This window comes from Equus quagga, chromosome 3, assembly GCF_021613505.1.
Source record: "Equus quagga isolate Etosha38 chromosome 3, UCLA_HA_Equagga_1.0, whole genome shotgun sequence".
In the NCBI taxonomy this organism is placed as follows: Eukaryota; Metazoa; Chordata; class Mammalia; order Perissodactyla; family Equidae; genus Equus; species Equus quagga.
In genome coordinates this window covers 28686791-28708075 of record NC_060269.1, presented here as the reverse complement: position 1 = coordinate 28708075, position 21285 = coordinate 28686791, and the positions used below count along the sequence as shown (strand labels likewise).

The window sequence follows — 21285 nt, the reverse complement described above, 5'->3', positions numbered from 1 at the left end:
GAATTTAGGGTAGAAATCTTTAATTGGGACAAACAGAGACTCTTCAAACTGCTAAAGAAACAGTCCAGAAAGTATAATCATCCTAAATGTATATGTGTCTATCAACATAGCCTTGATATACCAATTAAAGCAAAAACTTTCATAACTGCAAGGAGACATGGACATGTCTACAGAACAGTAAGACTTTAACACACCTCTGTCAAAATTAAAAAGTCACGCAGACACAAAATTAAAAATGTCTTCAAAGAATTGAACCACAGGATTGACAGGTTTCATAAACTGCAGATAATATAGAACATTGTACCTAACCTAATAAAATACAACCTTGTACATATTTTTTCAGTTCTATATAGTCAGTTTTTAACTGTGTACTAGGCCATAGAGGAATCTCAACAATGTCCAGAAAATCAGTATCATTCAAAATATATTATTTTATCATGCCATAGAATTAGAAATCAACAATGAAAAGACAATCAAAATACTTCATAATATTGGCAACCAAAAACTCACTGATTAATTTAGATGAAAGAGGAAATGAAAATTATCATATATTTGCAGCTAAATAACAATAAAAGCATTGCATATAAAAATTTGAGATGTGACTTAAGCAGAACTCATTGGGAAATTTAATAACTTTAAATATATTTACAGGAAAATAAGAAAGATTGACATAATGAGCATATGTTCAACTCTAGATAAATTAATAAAGGACCAACACAATAAATCCAAATTAAGTAGAAGAAAGAAAATAATAAAGATAAAAGTCAATATTAGTGAAATGCAAAATAAAACAATGGATTATTAAACCATAAAATTAATAAAAGTGGATAAACCTCTGTAAGGACAGGTTAAGGAAAAATGAGCACTATGAAGAACAAAAAATATGACCAACAGAATAGAGAGTTTAAAAATCATAAGAGGGCGGCTGGCCCTGTGGCCGAGTGGTTAAGTTTTTGTGCTCTGCTTTGGCAGCCCAGGGTTTCACCGGTTCGAATCCTGGGCCTGGACATGGCATCGCTTATCGGGCCATGCTGAGGTGGCATCCCAAGTACCACAACTAGAAGGACCCACAACTAAAATATATACAACCATGTACTGGGGGGCTTTGGGAAGAAAAAGGAAAAATAAAATCTTAAAAAAAAAAGTCAGGGGCTGGCTGCAGCAGTTAAGTGCGCACATTCCGCTTCGGTGGCCTGGGTTCGCCAGTTCGGATCCTGCATGCGGACATGGCACCGCTTGGCAGGCCATGCTGTGGTAGGCGTCCCTCACATAAAGTGGAGGAAGATGGGCATGGATGTGAGCTCAGGGCCAGTCTTCCTCAGCAAAAAGAGGAGAATTGGCAGCAGTTAGCTCAGGGCTAAACTTCCTCAAAAAAAAAATCATAAGAGAATACTGTAAACAACCAAATGCCAAAGAATTTGAAAACCTATGAAGTGGAAAATTAAAAATATATATAAATTACAGCTGACTCAAGAAGAAATAGAAAACCTAAACAAATCAATAACCATTTAAGTTCTTTAATTTTACATATGCATCCCCTCATTCAAATAAAATGCATCAGACCCAGGTCTGTTACTAAAATTTCAAGGGATATATAATCCCTATCATATACAAACTGCCATAGACAACAGTAAATAGGGAAAGCTTTCCAATGCATTTTATGAAGCTAGTATAACCTTAACCTTAAAACTGATCCAGTATAAAAAAAGAACATTTCTTGCCAAATTTATGTATGATCATAGTTACAAATATTCTAAATAAAGAATAGCAAATCAAATCTGGAACTGATTAAAAAATGCTTAATGACTAAATGCATACTAGGAAGGCAGGGAAGGCTAAATATTAGAAAATCTTTAATACAGTTCACCACATGAATAAATTAAAGGAGAAAACCCATATAATCATCTCAAGAGATCCAAAAAGAATTTGTTAAAATTCATCATTTTCTGAGGATAAAGACTCTTAATCTGTATTGAGACTTGATAATGGGTATATATTAAAAAATCTATAGTTCCACAACTAGAACGACCCACAACTAAAAAGTATACAACTATTTACTGGGGGAATTTGGGGAGAAAAAGCAAAAAAAAAAAAAAAGAGAGAGAGATTGGCAAGTTGTTAGCTCAGGTGCCAATCTTTAGAAGAAAAAAAAAATCTATAGCAAGTGGAAACAAGATGCCAGCTATCACCTTTACCAATTAGCATTATTACTGGGGATCCTAGCAAATACAAATAAGACAAGAAAAAGAAATAAAAGGTGTAAAGATCAGAAGGGAAGATACAAAATTGTTATTTGCAGATGGTGTAATTAATACAAAATTTAAGAGAGTATATAGATTTTTAAACTCAGCAGGTTCATTAGGGTTGCTGTATACAAGAGCAATAATCAGAAAATGAAACAAAAAAAAGATCCCATTCATAAAAGTAAAAAACTTAATTAGGTATCTTGGAATAAATCTGACAATAATATGCAATACCTTTATGAAAATAAGAATTTAACCTTATTGAGGGATATAAATAAATGAAAAAATATACAGTTTACTTAAGAGGAAATAGAAAACCTAAACAGATCAAAATCACTTGATTCCATTATTCTTTAACCCACAAACACACATGGAAACCAGACATGGCAAAGTTGTTACTTCTTCCCAATTAATCTATTAAATTCAGTACAATTCCAGTCAAAATCCCAAGAGGACTTGTTTTTGGTGGAATTTGACAAACTCCTAGATAAAGATCCAAAAATGGTCTAGACAATTCTGCAAAAGAACAAAGTGTGGGGTACTTGCTCTCCTATCCGTAAAGAATGATTCTAAAGCTATAGAAAAATTTAAAATGTGTGATTGGCCCAGAGGCAAATAGTTTAGTAGGATAGAATAGAGAGCCCAGAAACAGAGTAAGCATGTATTTATACCTGGTATATAATAGACGTGGATTTATAAATGTGAGAAATTCAATAAATTATATTAGGATAGTTGACTTTTTATAGAGAGAAAAGTGAAATTAGATCCTTACTTCATACCTTCTTGTTTTATTTATTTTTTCAATTGATTTATTTATTCCTCTTTATCCTCGTTATTTATACAACAGTCCCATCTCCTTCTTTCATAAGCATCAAATTTAATTTGATTATTTTTTAGTGTATTGAGTGTGTATATCTTGTATATATTTAAATTTATATAAATGGTGTTATGTATCTTACTCTGTTTCCTACTTTTTTTTTCAGTAAGTACTGTTTTTAATCTCCATGCATGTTGCTTTGTATCTGTTTAATCTGTTGCTTCTAACTGCTGCACAATACTTCATGATAGACACCCACCACATTTTACCTTTCTGCTTACCCTTCACTTCTTACTTGTATCAGCTGTTGCTACATAACAAACCACCCCAAAATTTATTGGCTTGAAACAAGAACCACATATTGTTTCTCCTGACCCTACGGCTTAGCTATGTGGTTCTGCTGAGATGGGCAGGGCTTACTCTCCTGTTAGTGCTCATCTCTGGATTAGCTGGGAGTTTACTGGTCTTGGGAGGGCCTCAGCTGGGACAACTCAGCCCTTCTTTCTTCTTTCCAGTCATGTAATTTTTTTCATTTCTTATGATGTTTGTCAAGAACTCCAGTATGTTAAAGAGTTGTAATACTAATTGACATCCCTGTTTTGTTCCTAATCTTGAAGGGAGTGTATTTAAGTTTCAACTTGAAGTTTAATGTTTGTTGTAGGTTTTAGTATATCATATGTACCAAGTTAAGAAATTCCCATCTATTCCTTTGGTTTTGTTTTTGTCTTAGTTTTACATAAGTTTGGAGTCCTATCAAATGCTTTTTCAACATTCTTTGGTGAGTCATGATTTTTCTCATTTAATCTGTTAATGTGGCCGGTAATTGATGGATTCTCAGATGTTGGACTCTCCTTGGGTTTGAGGATACATGTTGCTTATCATTTTGCTTTGTTTTGTTTTAAGTTAAAGACCCTTCATAAGTAATATGGAACTATAATTTTCTTTTCTTGTATTGTCCTTATCTGGTTTTGGAATCAAGATTACATCAGGCTCATAAAATAATCCAGATTGCTTTCATTATTTTTCTCTTCTATTTTCTGCATCAATTTCTATGAGATAAGAATTAATTTTAGAATTTGCCTAAAAGGACATTTAAGTCTGGGATTTTTTTTTTTTTGTGGAGAGGAGGTTTTGGACTATATTTTAATTTCTTTACTACTTACTATTCAATTTTTTTCTTTATACAAGTTACACAATTTCTTTATACAATTCATCCAGATTTCAACTTTATTAGTATATAATTGTTCATAATACTGGTTTATTATTTTGTATATCTATTGTGTCTGTGGTTATTTCTCCCTTTTTGTTCTATATTATATTTGCACCTTCTTTTCTTGATAACTCTTGCCAAAGTGTATCTATTTTATTAATTTTTTCAAAATCATCTTTTGGTTTTGTGAATCTTCTCTATTTTTAAAAATTATTGTTCTCTATTTCATTTTTCCTGCTCTTTATTATTTCCTTCCTTCTTGTTTCTTTGGGTTTGTTCTGTTGATTTTCCATCTGTATGAATTGAATGCTTAGCTTGTTTATTTTTAAACCTTTTCATTTCCTGACCTCATAGTTTGACATGTCCTATTTTTATTGTAATTCATTTCAAATATTTCTTAATTCCTTTATGATTTCCTTTTTATTCCAAGAACTATTTAACATACACTACAGAAAAAACATGTATTAATTTGACTACATCAAAACTTAAAATTTTTGTACGACAAAGGATACCATAGACCAACCAAATATAAAGTCAAACTGCAGGCTGGGCGAAGATATTTGTAACACATATCTGAATTATTATCAAGAATATGTTAACACTCTACAGGTACAGATCAATAAGACAAAAAGTGTCATAGAAAAATGACAGAGGGTATGAATAGGCAGTTCATAGGGGAAATGTTAATGGCCAATAAGTATATGAAAAAATGTTTATTCTCAGTACTTATTAAATATATGCAAATTAATATAACAATGAAAAATTTCTTGTCACCCAACAGATGGCAAAATTTTAAAATTATTCTTGTATTGACAATGTGAGAAAAATGGGAATGTGAGATTATATCTTGTATTGACAAGAATGTGAGAAAAATGGGAACTCAACGCATCACTGGTGGGATTTTAGATTTGCACAACTACTTTGGAGAAAGTAACATATAAAATGAGAAATGCACTTATTCTATGACCTAAAAATTCTATTTGTAGGTACATATTGGGGAGAGATTCTAGCATACATGCTTAAGAAAACATAGCTAAGAATTTTTTGCAGCATTTGTATAAAAGTGAAAAATGGAAACAAATTTATTGGCCTACCAATAGATAATGTGATGAATAAAATAGGGTAAATTCATGCACTGGAATAATTTGTAGTATCTAAAAGCATAGCTATATTTACTTATACCAACAAGGATAGAATGTAAATCCTTGAATGAAAAAAGTAACTTTTAGAGTGGCATATATAGTATAATGTCATTTATGTACCCAAACATGCAAAATAATACTGTATATCATTCTGGGATACACACACACATATAAAATATATACACACACAAAAACATAAAAATGTAAAAAAATAAATTGGAAGGATATACACAAAACTCAAGACAGTCATTTCTTTGGAGAGATGGAATGGTGAATGAGGACTAGGACTAGTATTCAGAGATGTTATCTTCACCTGTAATGTTTTACTTCTTAGCCGGAAAAACAGTTTGAGTATAAATAACAAAATGATAACAGTTGTTGGTTCTGGGTGGTGGGAACATGACTATTTGTCACAAAATTTTTCATAATTTCATTTATGTTTTAAATCCTCCTCAAAAATTGTACAGAGATGAGTTCCTAAACTAGGAACACAAATGTCTCTGATTTCTAGCCTGGGGTGATGGTGATGTTATTTATAGAGGAAACAAAGGAGATCTGTAGGTAAAAGACCTTTAGGTACTAGTGGATTATCCAAATGTTTACCATACAATTGGAAATTAGAATATATAACTAAAAAAAAAAATTAAGTCAAGCCTGGAGCTGCTGATTTTTGAGTCAGTACAGAAATTATATTGAAAGCCCTGGTGGTGAATGGATGCTAAATACCATTCTTGAGAGAGTGGAGAATGAAGAGAGAAGGTGGCTAAGGATCACACTTTGCAAGAATAGTCACATTTAAGGGTTGTGTAGGGGTGGGTGAAGTCAACTGAAAAGAAACAAATAGGAAAACAACAAAGCCAGACAGTTTATTATCATGAAAATCAGATGAAAGGAAGGATTTCAATAAGGGGTGGTCAATAATGTCATTGGTTTGGAGAAGTAGAGTCAGGTGAAGACTAAGAGGAGGTTACTGGGTTTGGCAATCAAAAGCTCAATGTTGACCTTTGAAGAACGTCTCAATGGGTAGGGTGCAGAAGCTATATTGTAAGTGGGGAAGAAATTAGTTAATGTGAATATTCCTTTTGGAATCAATCAAAATAGAATTTGACTTATAGTGGTAATATATTTTAGTTAAGAACTCTATTGTAAATTTTTTCATAAACATGCTAAACAAGAATCATCTATTATCCTTTGTAAAGTGTCACAGGAATTGAAAAAAAATTCTGGAGTATTTAAGATACTACACGTTCTGTAATGATAATAAAGAACCCAAGCCCTTGAAAATCAGTTATCATAAATGTTATTTAAAAATATAGTGATCATTAACTATTTTAACTCACTTTGCAGGGTCTCATGCACGTGTGGGTGCTTAATAAATGCTATTTAAAGACAGTTTGCCTAACTTCCATTAGAAGAGACTAGCTGAGATCATTATTTGACAGTTTTCACGTACAAGCAATTTTGTATATCATACTGTCTCTAAGAATTTCACCCTTAGTGGGGTTCTATGTGAATTGAGAAGGCTTAATTTTTTTTCTTTTGTTACATAACTTAGTGCTACCAGGTGTAGTAATAGGTGCTGACAACAGAAACTTGCTCAAAGTGACTGCTGGATAATTACTTGTTGAATAAATGAATGAATATGTGATATTGGTTCAAACATCTTCATTTTAACAATATTTTTTTATAAAACTTGACTATTAAATAAAGCAAATCAGTAGTATAAAAAATTGCAAATAGAGAATTAAACAGTAGTATAAAACATATGAAATAATTCCTCTTTTCTCTGTGTGAATCTGTAGACTGTACTCCTATATCTATTGTCTATCTTCCAATGTTGATGAATCAAGTTTTACTTAATGGTCCTAAATCACTTGATTCCAGCTTGTTGTCCTTGATAGACATATTTTTCATATAGCTTAGTTTTCCTTACCCCCTTTTTCTCCTAAACACATCCAAACACACCACACCCCAGCTTAGAATTTCATTGTTAGTTTCGTTGTATCAGAAAAGCTTAAACTGTTTGGCCTTCTCTTATGTTCTTCCAGCATTAACTGCTCAAAAATTTTTCCCATTTTTTTTTTCTTAAGTTTTCAGAAAGACACTAAACCATTGCTTTAGCTTTTGACATTAAAAAGCAAAACATCAAACATTTTGCAATTTACTATTCATAAATATAATAGTAAAATGGATTTAATTTTCCATCCATTTTATAACTTCTAAGTTTTATAGAAGATTGTTTTGTAGAATTTTTGACCTTGAAATCATAAGATAATCTGTGATTTTGGTCAAATTATTTAACTTCTTGGGGCCTCAGTTTCCTGATGAGGATATTGGACTAATCAGTGATTCTCAAATAACTCTACCAGTGGTGGTTAAAGAGCTCTTATTATTAAAATAGGAAATTGGCACCCTTCTCCCAGTTTATAAGGAGATGACAGTTAACTCGATAGAATGTCTCCTTCCTTTGATTCCTACCCTTAATCTTTTTTTTAAATTTTAAAACCTGTTGCCCTTTGTTTGTACTAGTATCTGATAGAGCACATAATTATATATTAGGGTTTTGTTTTTTTTTTGAGGAAGACTAGCCCTGAGGTAACATGTGTGCCCATCTTCCCGTATTTTTTTAATATGTGGGACGCCTGCCACAGCATAGCTTGACAAGCAGTGTGTAGGTCTGCACTCGGGATCTGAACCAGCAAACCCCAGGCTGCCAAAGCAGAATGTGTGAACTTACCCACTGTACCACTGGCCTGGCCCTGTATATTTGGTTTTTGAAGTGTAATACATCTAATTTATGGTAGTCAGGAAAAGAGATCATGATGTTCAGGTTTTTTATTTTTTGAAAACCTCTTGGTGATGTGGTCTCTAGGCTCCTTTCCAACCATAACATTTTATGATTCTGTGTACTCAATAAAGGGAAAATACAAGTGAAATCACGAGGGTAAGCTAAAAATAAAAACATATAAAACCTATATGGGATAGCGAACAATTGTGTATTTACATCTCTCAAGAATTTTTTCCATCTTGGTTCCTGCAGGACCATAAAATCATTCAAATAGCCAATGATTATATTATGAAGACTTATTTTTAAAATGTAGATGTTGGAGGATGAAAGAGTTGATGCCCAGCCTGGTGGCGTAATGGTTAAGTTTGCACACTCTGCTTTGGCAGCCTGGGGTTCACAGGTTCAGTTCCTGGGTGCAGACCTACACACTGCTCATCAAGCCATGCTGTGATGGTGTCTCACATACAATACAGAGGAAGATTGACACAGATGTTAGCTCAGGGCTGCTCTTCCTCACCAAAAAAAAAAGAACAAGAGTTGATACCTAGACTATAAAGAATTAAGAAATGGAAAGAACTGCTCAGGACTCTGTAGCTGAAAGTTAGAGTTCATTTACAAACTTTGCCATTTTCTTTCTTTAAGCTGTGAAATGTGACAAATTGGGAGTTTAAATTGCTCCTTCCTTCTGTATTATCTTTTTTCTTTTTTTTGAGGAAGATTAGCCCTGAGCTAACTACTGCCAAGCCTCCTCTTTTCGCTGAGGAAGACTGGCCCTGAGCTAACATCCATGCCCATCTTCCTCCACTTTATATGTGGGACGCCTACCACAGCATGGTGTGCCAAGCAGTGCCATGTCCACACCCTGGATCCTGGCGAACCCCGGGCCCCCGAGAAGCGGAACATGCACCCTTAACCACTGTGCCACTGGGCAGGCCTCTGTATTAATTATCTTTTGCTGACTAACAAATTACCCCAAATTTAGCATCTTAAAACAGCAAACATTTATTATACTGTACAGTTTTCAAGGTTAAGGATTGGGGAGTGGCTTACCTGCATGGTTGTAGCTCAGGGTCTTTCATGAAGCTTTCATGAAGTCATCTGAAGGCTTGATTAGCGCTGAAGGGTCTGTGTCCTAGAGAGCTCAGTCACATGACTACTGGCGGGATGTCATGTTCCTTGCCTAATGGGCCTTCCACAGAGTTACTTGAGTATACTCATGACACTGCTGTTGGCTTCCTCCGAGAGAATGACCCAAAAGGAAGAGATCAAGCAGACAGTTTCTGAAGTTGCACTCCATCACTTCAGCTTTATTCTATTTGTTAGAAGTGGGTCATTAAGTCCAGCCCACACTCAAAGGGAGAGGGGAATTAGGCTCCACCTCTTCAAGGGAGGAATATAAAAGAATTCTCAGACAAGAAAACCCATAGGTACTAAATGCATCATAACAGATAAACAGGCTTTATTACTTTGGTGCTTAGGGCACGTTTGAGAGTCAGAGCTCTAGAGCCAGAGTGCTTGGGTTCAGATCCTGGCCGTGCCTCCTATTAACTCTATGACCTTGGCCAAGGAACCTTAGATTCCTCATCTACAAAATGAGCACAGTAGTAATATCTACTTCATAGGAATGTCGAGAGGACTAAGTGAAAAAAGTGAAGGTTAAGCCTTTAGCATCATGGTTTTTATTTCAATAAGCATTAGCCTTTATTTACCATTTTTTCCCTGTTGGGACATAGCAATAACTTAGATATAGGGGATGTCTTTCTGTAATGTTATTAGCAGAATATGAATTTGTTCTGAAGTGTCCACCATGCTAACCTACCTATTCTTACTCAGTTTTTTTATTCTGCTTATTAATACTTGCTTAATCTTGAAGTCTTGAGAAATGTAGGTGTTTTGTATGTGTGTGCATATACATTTATATATATATTCAGTTCAATAAAATATACAATTATATATACATATCTTCACATATACTACATGGTTTGAGTCCTACTGTGTGGAAGAAATACATATATATTTAAATCCTGCCACATTTCTATTTTTAATATTTTACCATGTTGTTAAAAATTCTTCAAACACGTTTTTAATAGAACAATCCATTGACTGTCTTATTTCCTTTCTTAGGCTAAGCCCTGGAAATGAAATTCCTAGGTTAGAATATATGAACCTCTTTTAAACTCTTGATATGTAATGCCACATTGCTTTCCTGAAAGTTTGTATTGATTTATATTTCCAGTAGCAACCTATCCTTACTTAGTATTCCCAGTATAGTATTATTAGTCTCTAAATATTGGTGGCTTTTGAAAGCCTAGTTATAGCAGCAAGGCAGAATCACATTAAAGCCCAGGAAATTGTTTTTATTTATTTATTTTTATTGCAGTAACATTGGATTATAACATTATATAGCTTTCAGATGTATATCATAATATATTTCAAATTCTGTGTAGATTAGGAAATTGTTTTTATAAGAGCTGTAAATATATAGGAATATTTCCCAGTTTTTCTTCCATATTTTGTTATTATTATACACACATTATATACACATATAATAACTGTGAAGTATTATGCAGGAATAGATACAGCTTCTGTTCTCTTGGAATTTAAACTATAAGGCTGACATGGATACATATAATTAAGATGTACAGAGAGTAAAATACACACATGCATACTATTCTCTTATTCAGATATATTTCAAGAAGCAAATAGTAAGGTAAAAGTTATGTATCAGGCTTCAAACTCACTCCCACATTGAGAAGAGTGCTCCTTTTTGAGCCAAGTTAACCTGTCAGCTCCAGAAAAAATAAACCTTTGCTTTACATAACTCTCTTCCCTTCTAAATAGATTACATGAAAAACTTCTGATTGATAGAGTGGAAATTCAGATTTGTTATCAGTTTCAATAATCTGCCTAAAGCCAGCAATTACCCCTTAGTGTTCCTTATCATCCTCCACCTGGAACCGTCTCAGTTTAAGATGCTGCCAATCAGTGGATGATCTTTATATTAAACTGACTAGAAGTAGAAAATAAAAGTTACCAGTCATAGCGTTCTTTTTGTCCAATAGGTGGTAAGTTTACCTAATGCAAGAAAAAGATCCTTATTTGGTTTAATAGAGTTGTACTTTGGAAATGGTAATAGGTTCTTTTTCGGGAGGGTGGGGATCATGGTGGTAGGGCTAAGGGAAAGGACCAGGAAAATAAGTATTTAGAAGAAATAAAAAAAAGAAGTCATAGGCTATGTAAATCTATTCTGAAGTTCCACTCATAAGTTGGGCAAACTGTTGTAAAATGATATTGCATTAATACTGCTGGAGAAATTTTTTTTCTCTAGATTATCAGCACAGTTCATTTAATTCAGATCATAAAAATTATTCTGTTATTTAAATTTGTAACTGCCAAGTCTTTTTTGTGTTTATTTAGCAAATACTTATTGAGCACTTACTCTGTAGGCGGCATTGTTTTAGGTAAATTTTGTGTAGAAACAACTTTAAGGCAACATTTTGTTTCAAACCTTTTTTTACATTATGTAATTTTGAAACCAAGGAAGCATTTTTTTTGTTTTAATGAAGCCTCACCTGAGTCATTTTATTGGATTGATCTCTTGTGTTGTCAATAAATTTATAGTCACTGAACGGCAATTTCTCTCTCATATTTTAATATGTACTTTATTTTTAATAAGGTTAATTTCTATCAAAAAGTTTTCTAAAAGTAGATGATGATATAAATGAATACGCTTCTTTGTTTCCAAATGAACCAGACAGAAATGAAAGGGTATATGAATTTCATGTCTAGCAAATTGGGGAAGGATAAGCATGTTGTTTACTAGCAAGTACCTGTTCAGTGTGCTCTTTAACACTTTTGTAGAGGGAAAAGGACGAAGTCGGTCTCTGAAAGTAGCTGGAAGCTCCTTACTTTCCAAGTAAAGCTTTTAGACTATTTTGTAGGTGTGACTTTTTTTGTTGGTATTCCTGTTTTAAAGTGCAGCTCTTTCAAGAGAACGGGTTACATGTTGCGTAAGCCTTGAAACGGCCAAAACAAGTTAAATAGCCACCTTTATTTACAGCTGCGGGACTAGATATTAGATCTCTTCCAGGAAGAAGATTTGATTAATGGCTCTTTTCCAGAGAGGGGACAACTGCAGACTTTTCTTCCGCAGAGCGTGAAATGTGCCTCTTCCTGCCGCGGGGCCTCGTCCTGGCCGCGGCTCCCGGCGGTTTCCAGCCTCAGGTGTCTCCCTCGCCGCGGCCGCGGCCGCTCTCCGGGGCGGGCGTCCGGGACTTCCTGTCTGGGCGCGGGGCGGAAGGATCGCGTTGCCAGCCGAGGCCGCCGCCGCCGCCGCCCCTGCCGTTAGGTGGTGGGGTTTCTCAGCCCGGCGGCGGGAGGCGGGCCGGCCTCGGCTTCCTGTCGGAGGACGCGCAAGGATCCGGGCGTCTGAGTGTGTACGAGTGCGTGAGTGTGTGTCGGTCGCACGGCGTGTGTCTCCGGCCGCGGGTTCCGCCTCCTCCCCTGCCGCCGCTGCTCACGGTGTAAGTCAATGTGAAGCAGCAGCTCCAGCCCCGGGATAAACATGGCGACGTCTCTGCATGAGGGACCCACGAACCAGCTGGATCTGCTCATCCGGGCTGGTAAGGACGGAGGAACTTTTCTCCCGTGCATCGGTGCAGCAGGAGAGGGGGTGCACGGAAGGCGGGGTGACTCCCCTGTAGCGGTCAGTGCAGGGGGCACCGTGTCCACCTCAGTCACTGGGGCGGCCGGGGGAGAGGGGGGTAGTGAATGAAGTAATGGAGGCGACGAATCAGGAAGTGATCACCTTGGAGAGTAACCTGCCTCGAATCCGGCGCTGTCGCTTCAGGGTGGGTTTGGCGAGCAGCGGCGGCAGCTGCCGGGCGGAGTGCTGGCAGCGGGCGCCGGGGAGCCGAGCCGCAGTGAAGTTGGGGACTCGGGGGCGGACGAGTTGTGCGCTTCACCCCAGTTGCCGAGGAACCAGGAAGTGAGTGAGGCTGTTGTCTCCCGGCTGCGCCTGCCACGCTGTCTGGCCGGAGAGGCCGCTGCTGCCCGTGGTCGGGGGCGGCGGGCTTCTCCGTGGACGCTCGCCACCCCCGCCCCTGTCTCCTTTCCGGCTGGGTCCACGAATCCATGACTTCCGCATGGACGAGGCAGTCCCGGGCCATGTCCGGTAGACCGATACCCGCCAAAAAAATGCTCTGACCCTCTTCTTCGCATCCCCACCTTGTGCGGGCTCCGGAGTAACGGTTCTGTAAAGGGTCACTTAATGCGGAGGAGCCCGGAATGGTGTTTCTCTCAGGGGCCCGCCTCCCCTCCCTCGTTTAATGGGTGGCTGCGAAGAAGTACGCTTATGCCCCTTCCCTCGTGGGTTGTTTTTTTTTAGTGGGGAGAATGGGAAGGACACAGATTATGTTTTGTCCCCCTGACCTGGAGCGTTGGGGCGTCAGAGAAGAACGTTCGTTTTTGTAAACAGCGGGTGAGTGTGAAGGAGTGGGGCAGGCAGGAGGGACTCTTGGCCCTAGGGAAGTCTCGGCACGGAATTGCCCCCTTTTCCCCTCCCCCCCAAACCTCCCACCATAGCGGAAGCGCTTCGGAGAGGACAGAACGGACGGGATTGACAGGCCTCTGGTTCCAATCTGCTCTCTGAGATGTTCCAAATAAGAACGTTGATTTCTGGGGGCGGGACTCTGGGCCCGCGCTGGGCCAATGAAGATTGGGCGGGAGTGAAGCTGACAATGTACGCATGGAATTGGAGGGAAGAGGAGTGTAAACACGGAAGTGGCCGCGGGGGTGGGGGATGTGCAGCGCCACTGCTGCAGCGGAAGGGCACGGACTTAAGTTACATAGAAAAAGCAGCTTAATAGCACACGGCGCGGTGAGGGCCCTGAATCGATGTAGCAGTGCTTGAGTAGTGTTTACTCGCTGTAGTAATGAGCACACATGTTCCTTTCTCCGTGTCATATTTCATATTGCCATCGATGGGAATTGGAAGATGGGAAATATTCACCAAAGAGTAATGCTGTAAAAGATCTTAGCCTCTGTTTTCTATCCATTGTTTTTAGGTAGGGAGCGTGAAATGAGTAGTTTGGTTGGTGAAACTGTGATTCAGTTCGATGGGGGAAATCACGAACACATGTGTATCTACAAGTTTAACCCGAGAACTTTAAGTGCAAATGAAGTCTGGAATATAACCGTATGTGTTGTATAACACATAATGAGTGACCAGCCTTTTATTCTATAAAATGTAACATGACGCGTTTCAAAGGTCCCAAAGAAAAATCACAGTTTACTGAGTAGTGATTAAAACACATTTGACAGTTTTTTTCTGATCAGAGTAAGAACTTAAGTATTAGTGAATAAGAGGCAGAGTATGAGGAGTTCTTTATGTATGTTCAGTCCATTAATAACAGTATGAATTAAGGGGTGAACTTTTTGGCCTTATATTATTGCTACTAACAGTACTTATAATTGTTTGGGTCAGTGATATTTCTGTGAGTGCTGAACATTTCAAGAAATGTTTCCACTGGTTGTGAACATACCGAGAGAACCTGAGAATAGCCCCTGCACTTAGAATTTTGAAAAATACTGTTAAGGTAGGAAGGCTTAATTTTGCCAGTGGAAGATATTTCTCATAAACTTTTGGAACTATCAGCCAATACTGAATGTGACTTCTAGATATTTTGCTTGGAGCAGATACATACAGTCTAAAGTTTGAAAATACAAAGTTTTATCAGCCTTTGATAAGGTTTTTTTTTTTAAAAAAAAAAAGTTTAAATGTTATTTTCCAGCCCTACTGCATTGCTTTAGTATACACAAACTTTGCAATTGAAGTTTCCTTTGTGATTATAATGTTCTGTAAAGAATACATTTTACGTATAACTGTTTTCAAACTATTTCTTCAGTCTTGTTCTTGTAATTTGAAGCTCCTTTACAAGCCGTATGTTAGAAGGAAACTTGAGACAGGTTTTCAGATTTACCCAAGGTTTATTCAGTGAGTTAAGAGTTGAGGAGGAAAGGTGGCCCAGAACATTAAGAATCATGGATCTAAACTTTTATTGCTGACGGTTTCCAGTAGCGTGGAGAGTAATGTTTGTAAAGTTGTATTTGCAAAATGGACAGAGTGGTAGATTTATATTCCCTTGAGGGAAGTCATCAAGTGTTAGATATAATTCTTCCTCACAAAGAGTTTACAGTCTAATTGAAGAGATGGATGAAAGTCTATATGGTATATAAATGTTAATCTCACTACAGTGATTGCTATAATGGATTGATGATTAGTGTAGAATGATATTAAGAAACACATCTAGAAGAGATAGTTGAATATTGTTAGCATAGCTGTTGTTTCTAAGTAACTATAAAGCACTTAATAGTACCACTACCATTGTTATATGTTAAGATACTAGAGGTTATATTTTTGCTTTTATTTTTCTCCTTCGGAGGTTTAACTGTCGACTTTAGCTATCGACTTCAGCTTCAGTTATCAACATTTGGGTAAAGAATGAAATAAATAAGCTTATTTATTAAAAATCACTTTCATTTTAACATACAGAATATGTTTGTGGTAAAGACTTGACATACTTTTTAAACTTTCATTGGTAACATGATGTGTGAGCAAAAGTCTTGACCTTGCAGTCAGGAGATGAGGGTCTGCATCTGGCTTTCACTGAACTAGCTCTGTCCTAGCGCCTTAATAACTTCTTTCAGGGTTCATTTTCTGTAAGAGAACAGGATTGACTAGGTGATCTCCAAGAACTTCTCAAGCTCTAAAATTATAAATGGTTCAGAAATAGCTAATGGAAAGTGAGGACTTGCCTTTTTCTTAGATTTCTTTACATTACACCATGTGAGTGAATATGTCTGTAAGGTCGTTATGTAATTGTGAGGGTAATTTCTTTCAGCCAGTCTTTGTGCCAAATTGGAACTTGAGGCCATAACTATATGTTGAATAAGACTATGATATAGTTTATTTAATGATTTAGGCTAATTTCTACTGTGTCTGTGTGTATATATATATATATAGCTTATTATAGAAAAAAATGAATGTCTAGTCTCTAGGAAAAGCAAATGTTACTAAATATTTATGCGAAAGTATTGTGTACGTATGGTCTGAATTTTCTGGAAGATTTTCAATTTAAAATATTGTCTTATTCTCAGATATATTTTCCTTGACTTTTTTATTTCTTCTTTTAAGAAATTGGAGAATTTGAGAATTGAGAAGTAGGGTTGCCAGAATTTTCTTCTACTTTAATGCAGTTATTAAATGGAAGGGGGAAATTTTTTTGGAAATTTCGCTTGAGTATTTTGACTGAAAGAATAAATCTGTCTAGTTTGTCAAAGTTCATCATGAAATTTGAATTTGAAAATGTTATTTCTAATTTACTATAAATTGGAATATCTAGTATCAATCTTGAAAAGATCAATTTGAAAAACATTTAGCAGAATGAAAAAATGACGCATGTGTTGAAATACAACTGGAAGAATGGCTTTAATTTTTAAAAAAATTTATATGAAAATGTGTTTAAGAAATTACTTTTTAGAATTCATTGTAGCATTATACTAAAATCTTATAAAAACTGAGTTAAAGAGTAACATCAGTGTGTAGTCGGTTAGGATAATTCAACATGAAACAATTTTGTTTTAGAAACATTTGGTTGGTAGAGAGGGGCAGGCAGGAGAGTGTTTTTTGTTTTTTTTTTTTAAAGATTTTATTCTTTCCTTTTTCTTCCAAAGCCCCCCAGTACCTAGTTGTGTATTTTTAGTTGTGGGTCCTTGTAGTTGTGCTATGTGGGACGCCGCCTCAGCGTGGCCTGATGTGCGGTGCCATGTCCGTGCCCAGGATCGGAACTGGTGAAACCCTGGGCAGCCTAAGCCAAGCACACAAACCTAACCACTCGGCCATGGGGTCGGCCCCAGGAGAGTGTTCTTGATAATTATTTAAATTCCATGTGTTACCTGTAGCTTAAATGTTCAAACACATGCAAAGAAATATTTATGAAAAGCTTTTTAAAAAATCTTTCATGTGGACAAAATGTTATACTTAGGGAAATGGAATCATAATTTTTCATCTACACACTAATGTTTATGATTAGAAGCTAAAACTTACAGAAACATGAGGATAGAATTTGGGTGTTATTAATTACATTTGATAATAAATTACAGCTGCAGTTCTTAAAAACTAAAATCTCTGATCTTGGGATTCTGGGATTCCCAAGACTCTTTCAGGAGGTCTGTGAAGTCAAAATTGTTTTCATAACAATACTAAGGCATTATTTGCCTTTTCACTTTCACAAGTGTTTAGAGGAGTTTTTTAGATGTTACATGACTTGATATTACAACAGATTGAATAAAGAAGCAAATATGAGAATTCAGCTGTTTTCTACCATGTATTAACAAGATTCGCAAAAATGTGAAACAAAGCTACTCACTAATTTTTCTGTTTTAGAAGTTATTTTTTATAAAAATATTACTTATGTTTAAAAGTATTGGGTTTATTATTTTAAATGAATTAATAAATATTTTAAAGTTTTCTTAGTTTTAATTTCAAATAGGATAAATGTCTATACATAAGACTTATATAAACAAAATCTCTTTGCAGTAGTGAATAATTTGATTCTGAAAAGGTACTCTGACCAAAAAAGTTTGAGAATAGCTGAATTACAGTTTCATTTAGTTTATACTTTTGAATACCGTAGCAACTAGACACTTGTGGCTATTGAGTACTTGAAATGTGGCTGAGAAACTGAATTTTACATTTTTTAAAATTTAAATTAATTTAAATGTAAGAACTGAAGCAGTGGAAAACTTTTTTACAGTGATTACATGTTAAAATGACAATATTTTGGATAATACTGGATTAAATGAAAGGTATTAATTTCACCTGCTTTTTTTAATGTGGCTACTGAAAATTTAAAATTATATGTGGCTCATGTTATATTTTTATCAGACAGCTCTACTTTAGAAAATAATTTTATTCTCTTTTTTCTTTTAAACCTCATAATGCAACTATATTGATTAGAAAGTCTAAGGGGATCAGGTAAAGATGGCGTGTCCCAGACCTTTACCATTTCCCCCTTTTCATTGCATTCATTTGTATTCTTCACTCATCTGTTACTGTTACACCCTTGGGGCATTAGGATAAGCTGTGCTAAGTCAGGTGTGTAGCTGAGTGATGGCCTTGTAATATTAGTTTATGGTCTTGCTTGTAGGGGAATACCACTATCACCTAATGAAGTGTTTCCTAATTTTTTTCCATTGCTCTCAAATTAAATTGCTATTAATTTTTATTTTTGACTTTAAGAACATTGTTATGAACTAGATCCATTGCCAGCATTCTCTTCTGCAAAGCTGAGAGGTATGTCTCTTGTCAGACTTAATTACCAAGTTTGGTATTTAGTAACAGCTGTTGAGTGAGTCTGGAATAGTCTACCATACAAATACCAGTTGATTAGAAAGCTAGAAATGGAACCAGAAGACTTGTACCAATAATAAAGGAGGGGCTAAGTAAATTTAATTTTTGGCACAATGACTAAAATTCAAATAGTTTTGAAATTTGGTACATTTATGTCTTTGAGGAATATTGACCAGCAACACCAACTCCTGGTGGTAACTAGAAAATGATAGCTGTCAGTTTACCTTTAGCTTCATTTTTTTCTATTTTTGAAATGAGTTACTTATGTTTTTCCTCCCATAAATTTCATACACAGGTTTAGAAAGACAGCAGTAAATCAAGTTTAAGTAAGAGATAAGGAATTTTCAGTCCTTGCTTGTAGCTTGCTTACTTTAATTGCACAACACTGTTAAATTCATGTTTATCTTTAAGAATTGCGAAAAATTTTAGCTTAAATTGTATTTGAATTATCTGGACAAAATAGTATTAAGAAGTTTTCAAAAATTACAGAAACTTGAATAGGAGAAATATTTCTTAAATTTCTGTTATGAAAAACGACTTGACTTATGTCAACAAAAATCAAAAGGGATAGTGCTCACTTGTACAAAATGAGTGAAGTATTCTTGGAAACTGTCATGGGTACATTATAGTAAATTTATCAAAGTGTGAGCTCTTAGGTGTTCATTTTTTTAAAAAATGTGCTTAGAGTTATTTTAGTAAATAAAAGTGACAAAAAGTAAAATTCGTAAGCATCAAAAAAGAAAGAAATCAGTGTTCTGCTTCACAAGCTGTTAGCTTACAGAGTAACTTTAAATTATTTTGCACCTTTATTTAATTTTGAAATAGTTTACTTCCATTTATGTTTTTGATATTCTCTGAACTATTAGTATAAGCTTCACAAGGCCAGAGATCTGTTCACACTTGTATCTCAGGTTATAGCACAGGGTCTGGCACATGGTAAATGCTCGACAAACACTTGTTGACTCTCCAGAGTATTAGATCTTCTGATTGATAATTTGTGGAAAATTTACGCAGTTTTGATATTCTCATCCTAAATTTAAGTATGAACAGGTAAGTTTTCTTCTTCAGTTTGTATGTATTTTATTTGTCTCACTGTGTAAATATAAAATATTTCTGGGAAATAATATGTTGAATTTGGGGGAAAAGAGGAGGTTGATGTCAGAAATATGAGCAAGAAAATATACTTTTAAGAAGTTCTAGTAACATAACTAACATCAAATCATGGTTTTGAAAATATTCCTCAAACTACATAAGAACTCAAGGCAGCATAATATATAACTGTTAGGCAAATTTCATTTTGTTTCATTAAATTACATTTAAATATCTGGTAAAATTCTATTGCTGTATTGTAATCAAATACTCAAAGCTATGGTTTTAATACAGTAGGATTTTTAGAGTGTGTCTTAATACAATTACATAAAGAATTAGTTTACCCAGGATGTTTTTATATTAATAGCACCTTAAGACAACAGCTAAATTGCAACACAAGCAGACTTTAAAGAAAATGAAGTTCCTAAAATAAATTTTAAAAACCTGAGAATTTGCTTTCCAAGGTTCTTTAGCGTATGTGAGTATTGTGGGGAGGTACTTTGAAAAAAATACTTGAGAATGGTAATATATTTTATACTTACTAAGTTTCTTAAAGTTGAGCTAGAAGGACTGATTGAATCCATTGCTTCAGTGAGGCTGCAGATAAGAGTAAGCTGGGTCACCTAAAGATAGATTTACTTAGAGGTTTGGCTGCCTCTCTGGAACCGGTTAGCTTTGAGCAGATTTCCATAAATGGAAAGAGCAACTGGAGAGACCCAGTACCTTGGTTGAGAGTGTGGATGATGTGCAACAGGTGGTCAAACAGTCACTGGATTTTTTATAAATGCTCTCCAAATGACTGGTGTTTACGGCTGAGGCTTTAGCATTTGGTGAATTTTGAGACTAAGTGAATTTTTCTTTTTCAATTAGTTTCCTGGAAACAGTTTAAAAAGTTTCGTATCTTTAGTGTGTAGAACTTGTGAATTTGTAATATGATTTTATGAAATTTGTATAAATATTTCCTTTTAGTTCCTTTAGAGGACATCTTAAGAAAAATGTATCAAATTAGAAACTGTTATATATTCATGTTTCATCTTACCGAGTAGAATATTCAATATTTTAAGTCAGGATATGAAATTGATATATCATTAAGATAATAAGTTGGTGCTTGAGTGGCCAGTTTTCCTGTAAGGTCAGTGGGTTGTCCTTCACTTCATTACACAAAAGAAATACTTGCATGCCTGCTATGTGAAAAGTCTATGTTAGGAACTATAACAGATACAAAGATGAATTGAGATAGCGCCCCCTGATCTCAAGGAGTTTATAATCTTATAGGAGTGATAAGAAATTATCATCAATTCTTATCTATATGCCAAGCATTGTGCATGTTTTTTATGGGAATCACCTCGCTTAATTCTCACAACTAAATGAGGTGAGTAATACTCCCATTTTGTGAAAGAGGAAACTGAGCCTTAAAACATATTAAATTCCTGGCCTAGGGTACCAGAAACTATAAGTGGCAGAGACTAGAACTCAAGCTGTTGGACCTGGAAGCCCAAACCACTGCTGTACATTTTACTGCTTCACAAATAATTTAATCAACAAGGCATAAAGAGCTAGAAGAGAGTTACAAAAGGTGGTAGAA

The 21285-nt window shown here is 35.6% G+C and overlaps 1 protein-coding gene across 7 annotated transcripts in view; it reads left to right on the top strand.

Annotated features, from left to right (window-relative positions):
* ELF2 (E74 like ETS transcription factor 2) overlaps positions 1–21285 on the top strand; it is a 99744-nt gene that overhangs the window by 65346 nt on the left and 13113 nt on the right. The window contains exon 1 of one of the 7 annotated variants that reach the window (XM_046657256.1): positions 12563–12822. The exons of 5 other annotated variants lie outside the window; for them this stretch is intronic. In XM_046657256.1, coding sequence (XP_046513212.1) covers positions 12765–12822 — 58 coding nt within the window. In that variant the 5' untranslated portion in view covers positions 12563–12764. Of the gene's footprint in view, positions 1–12562; positions 12823–21285 lie in introns of those variants that run through there. One more of the 7 variants, XM_046657257.1, reaches the window with a different exon arrangement.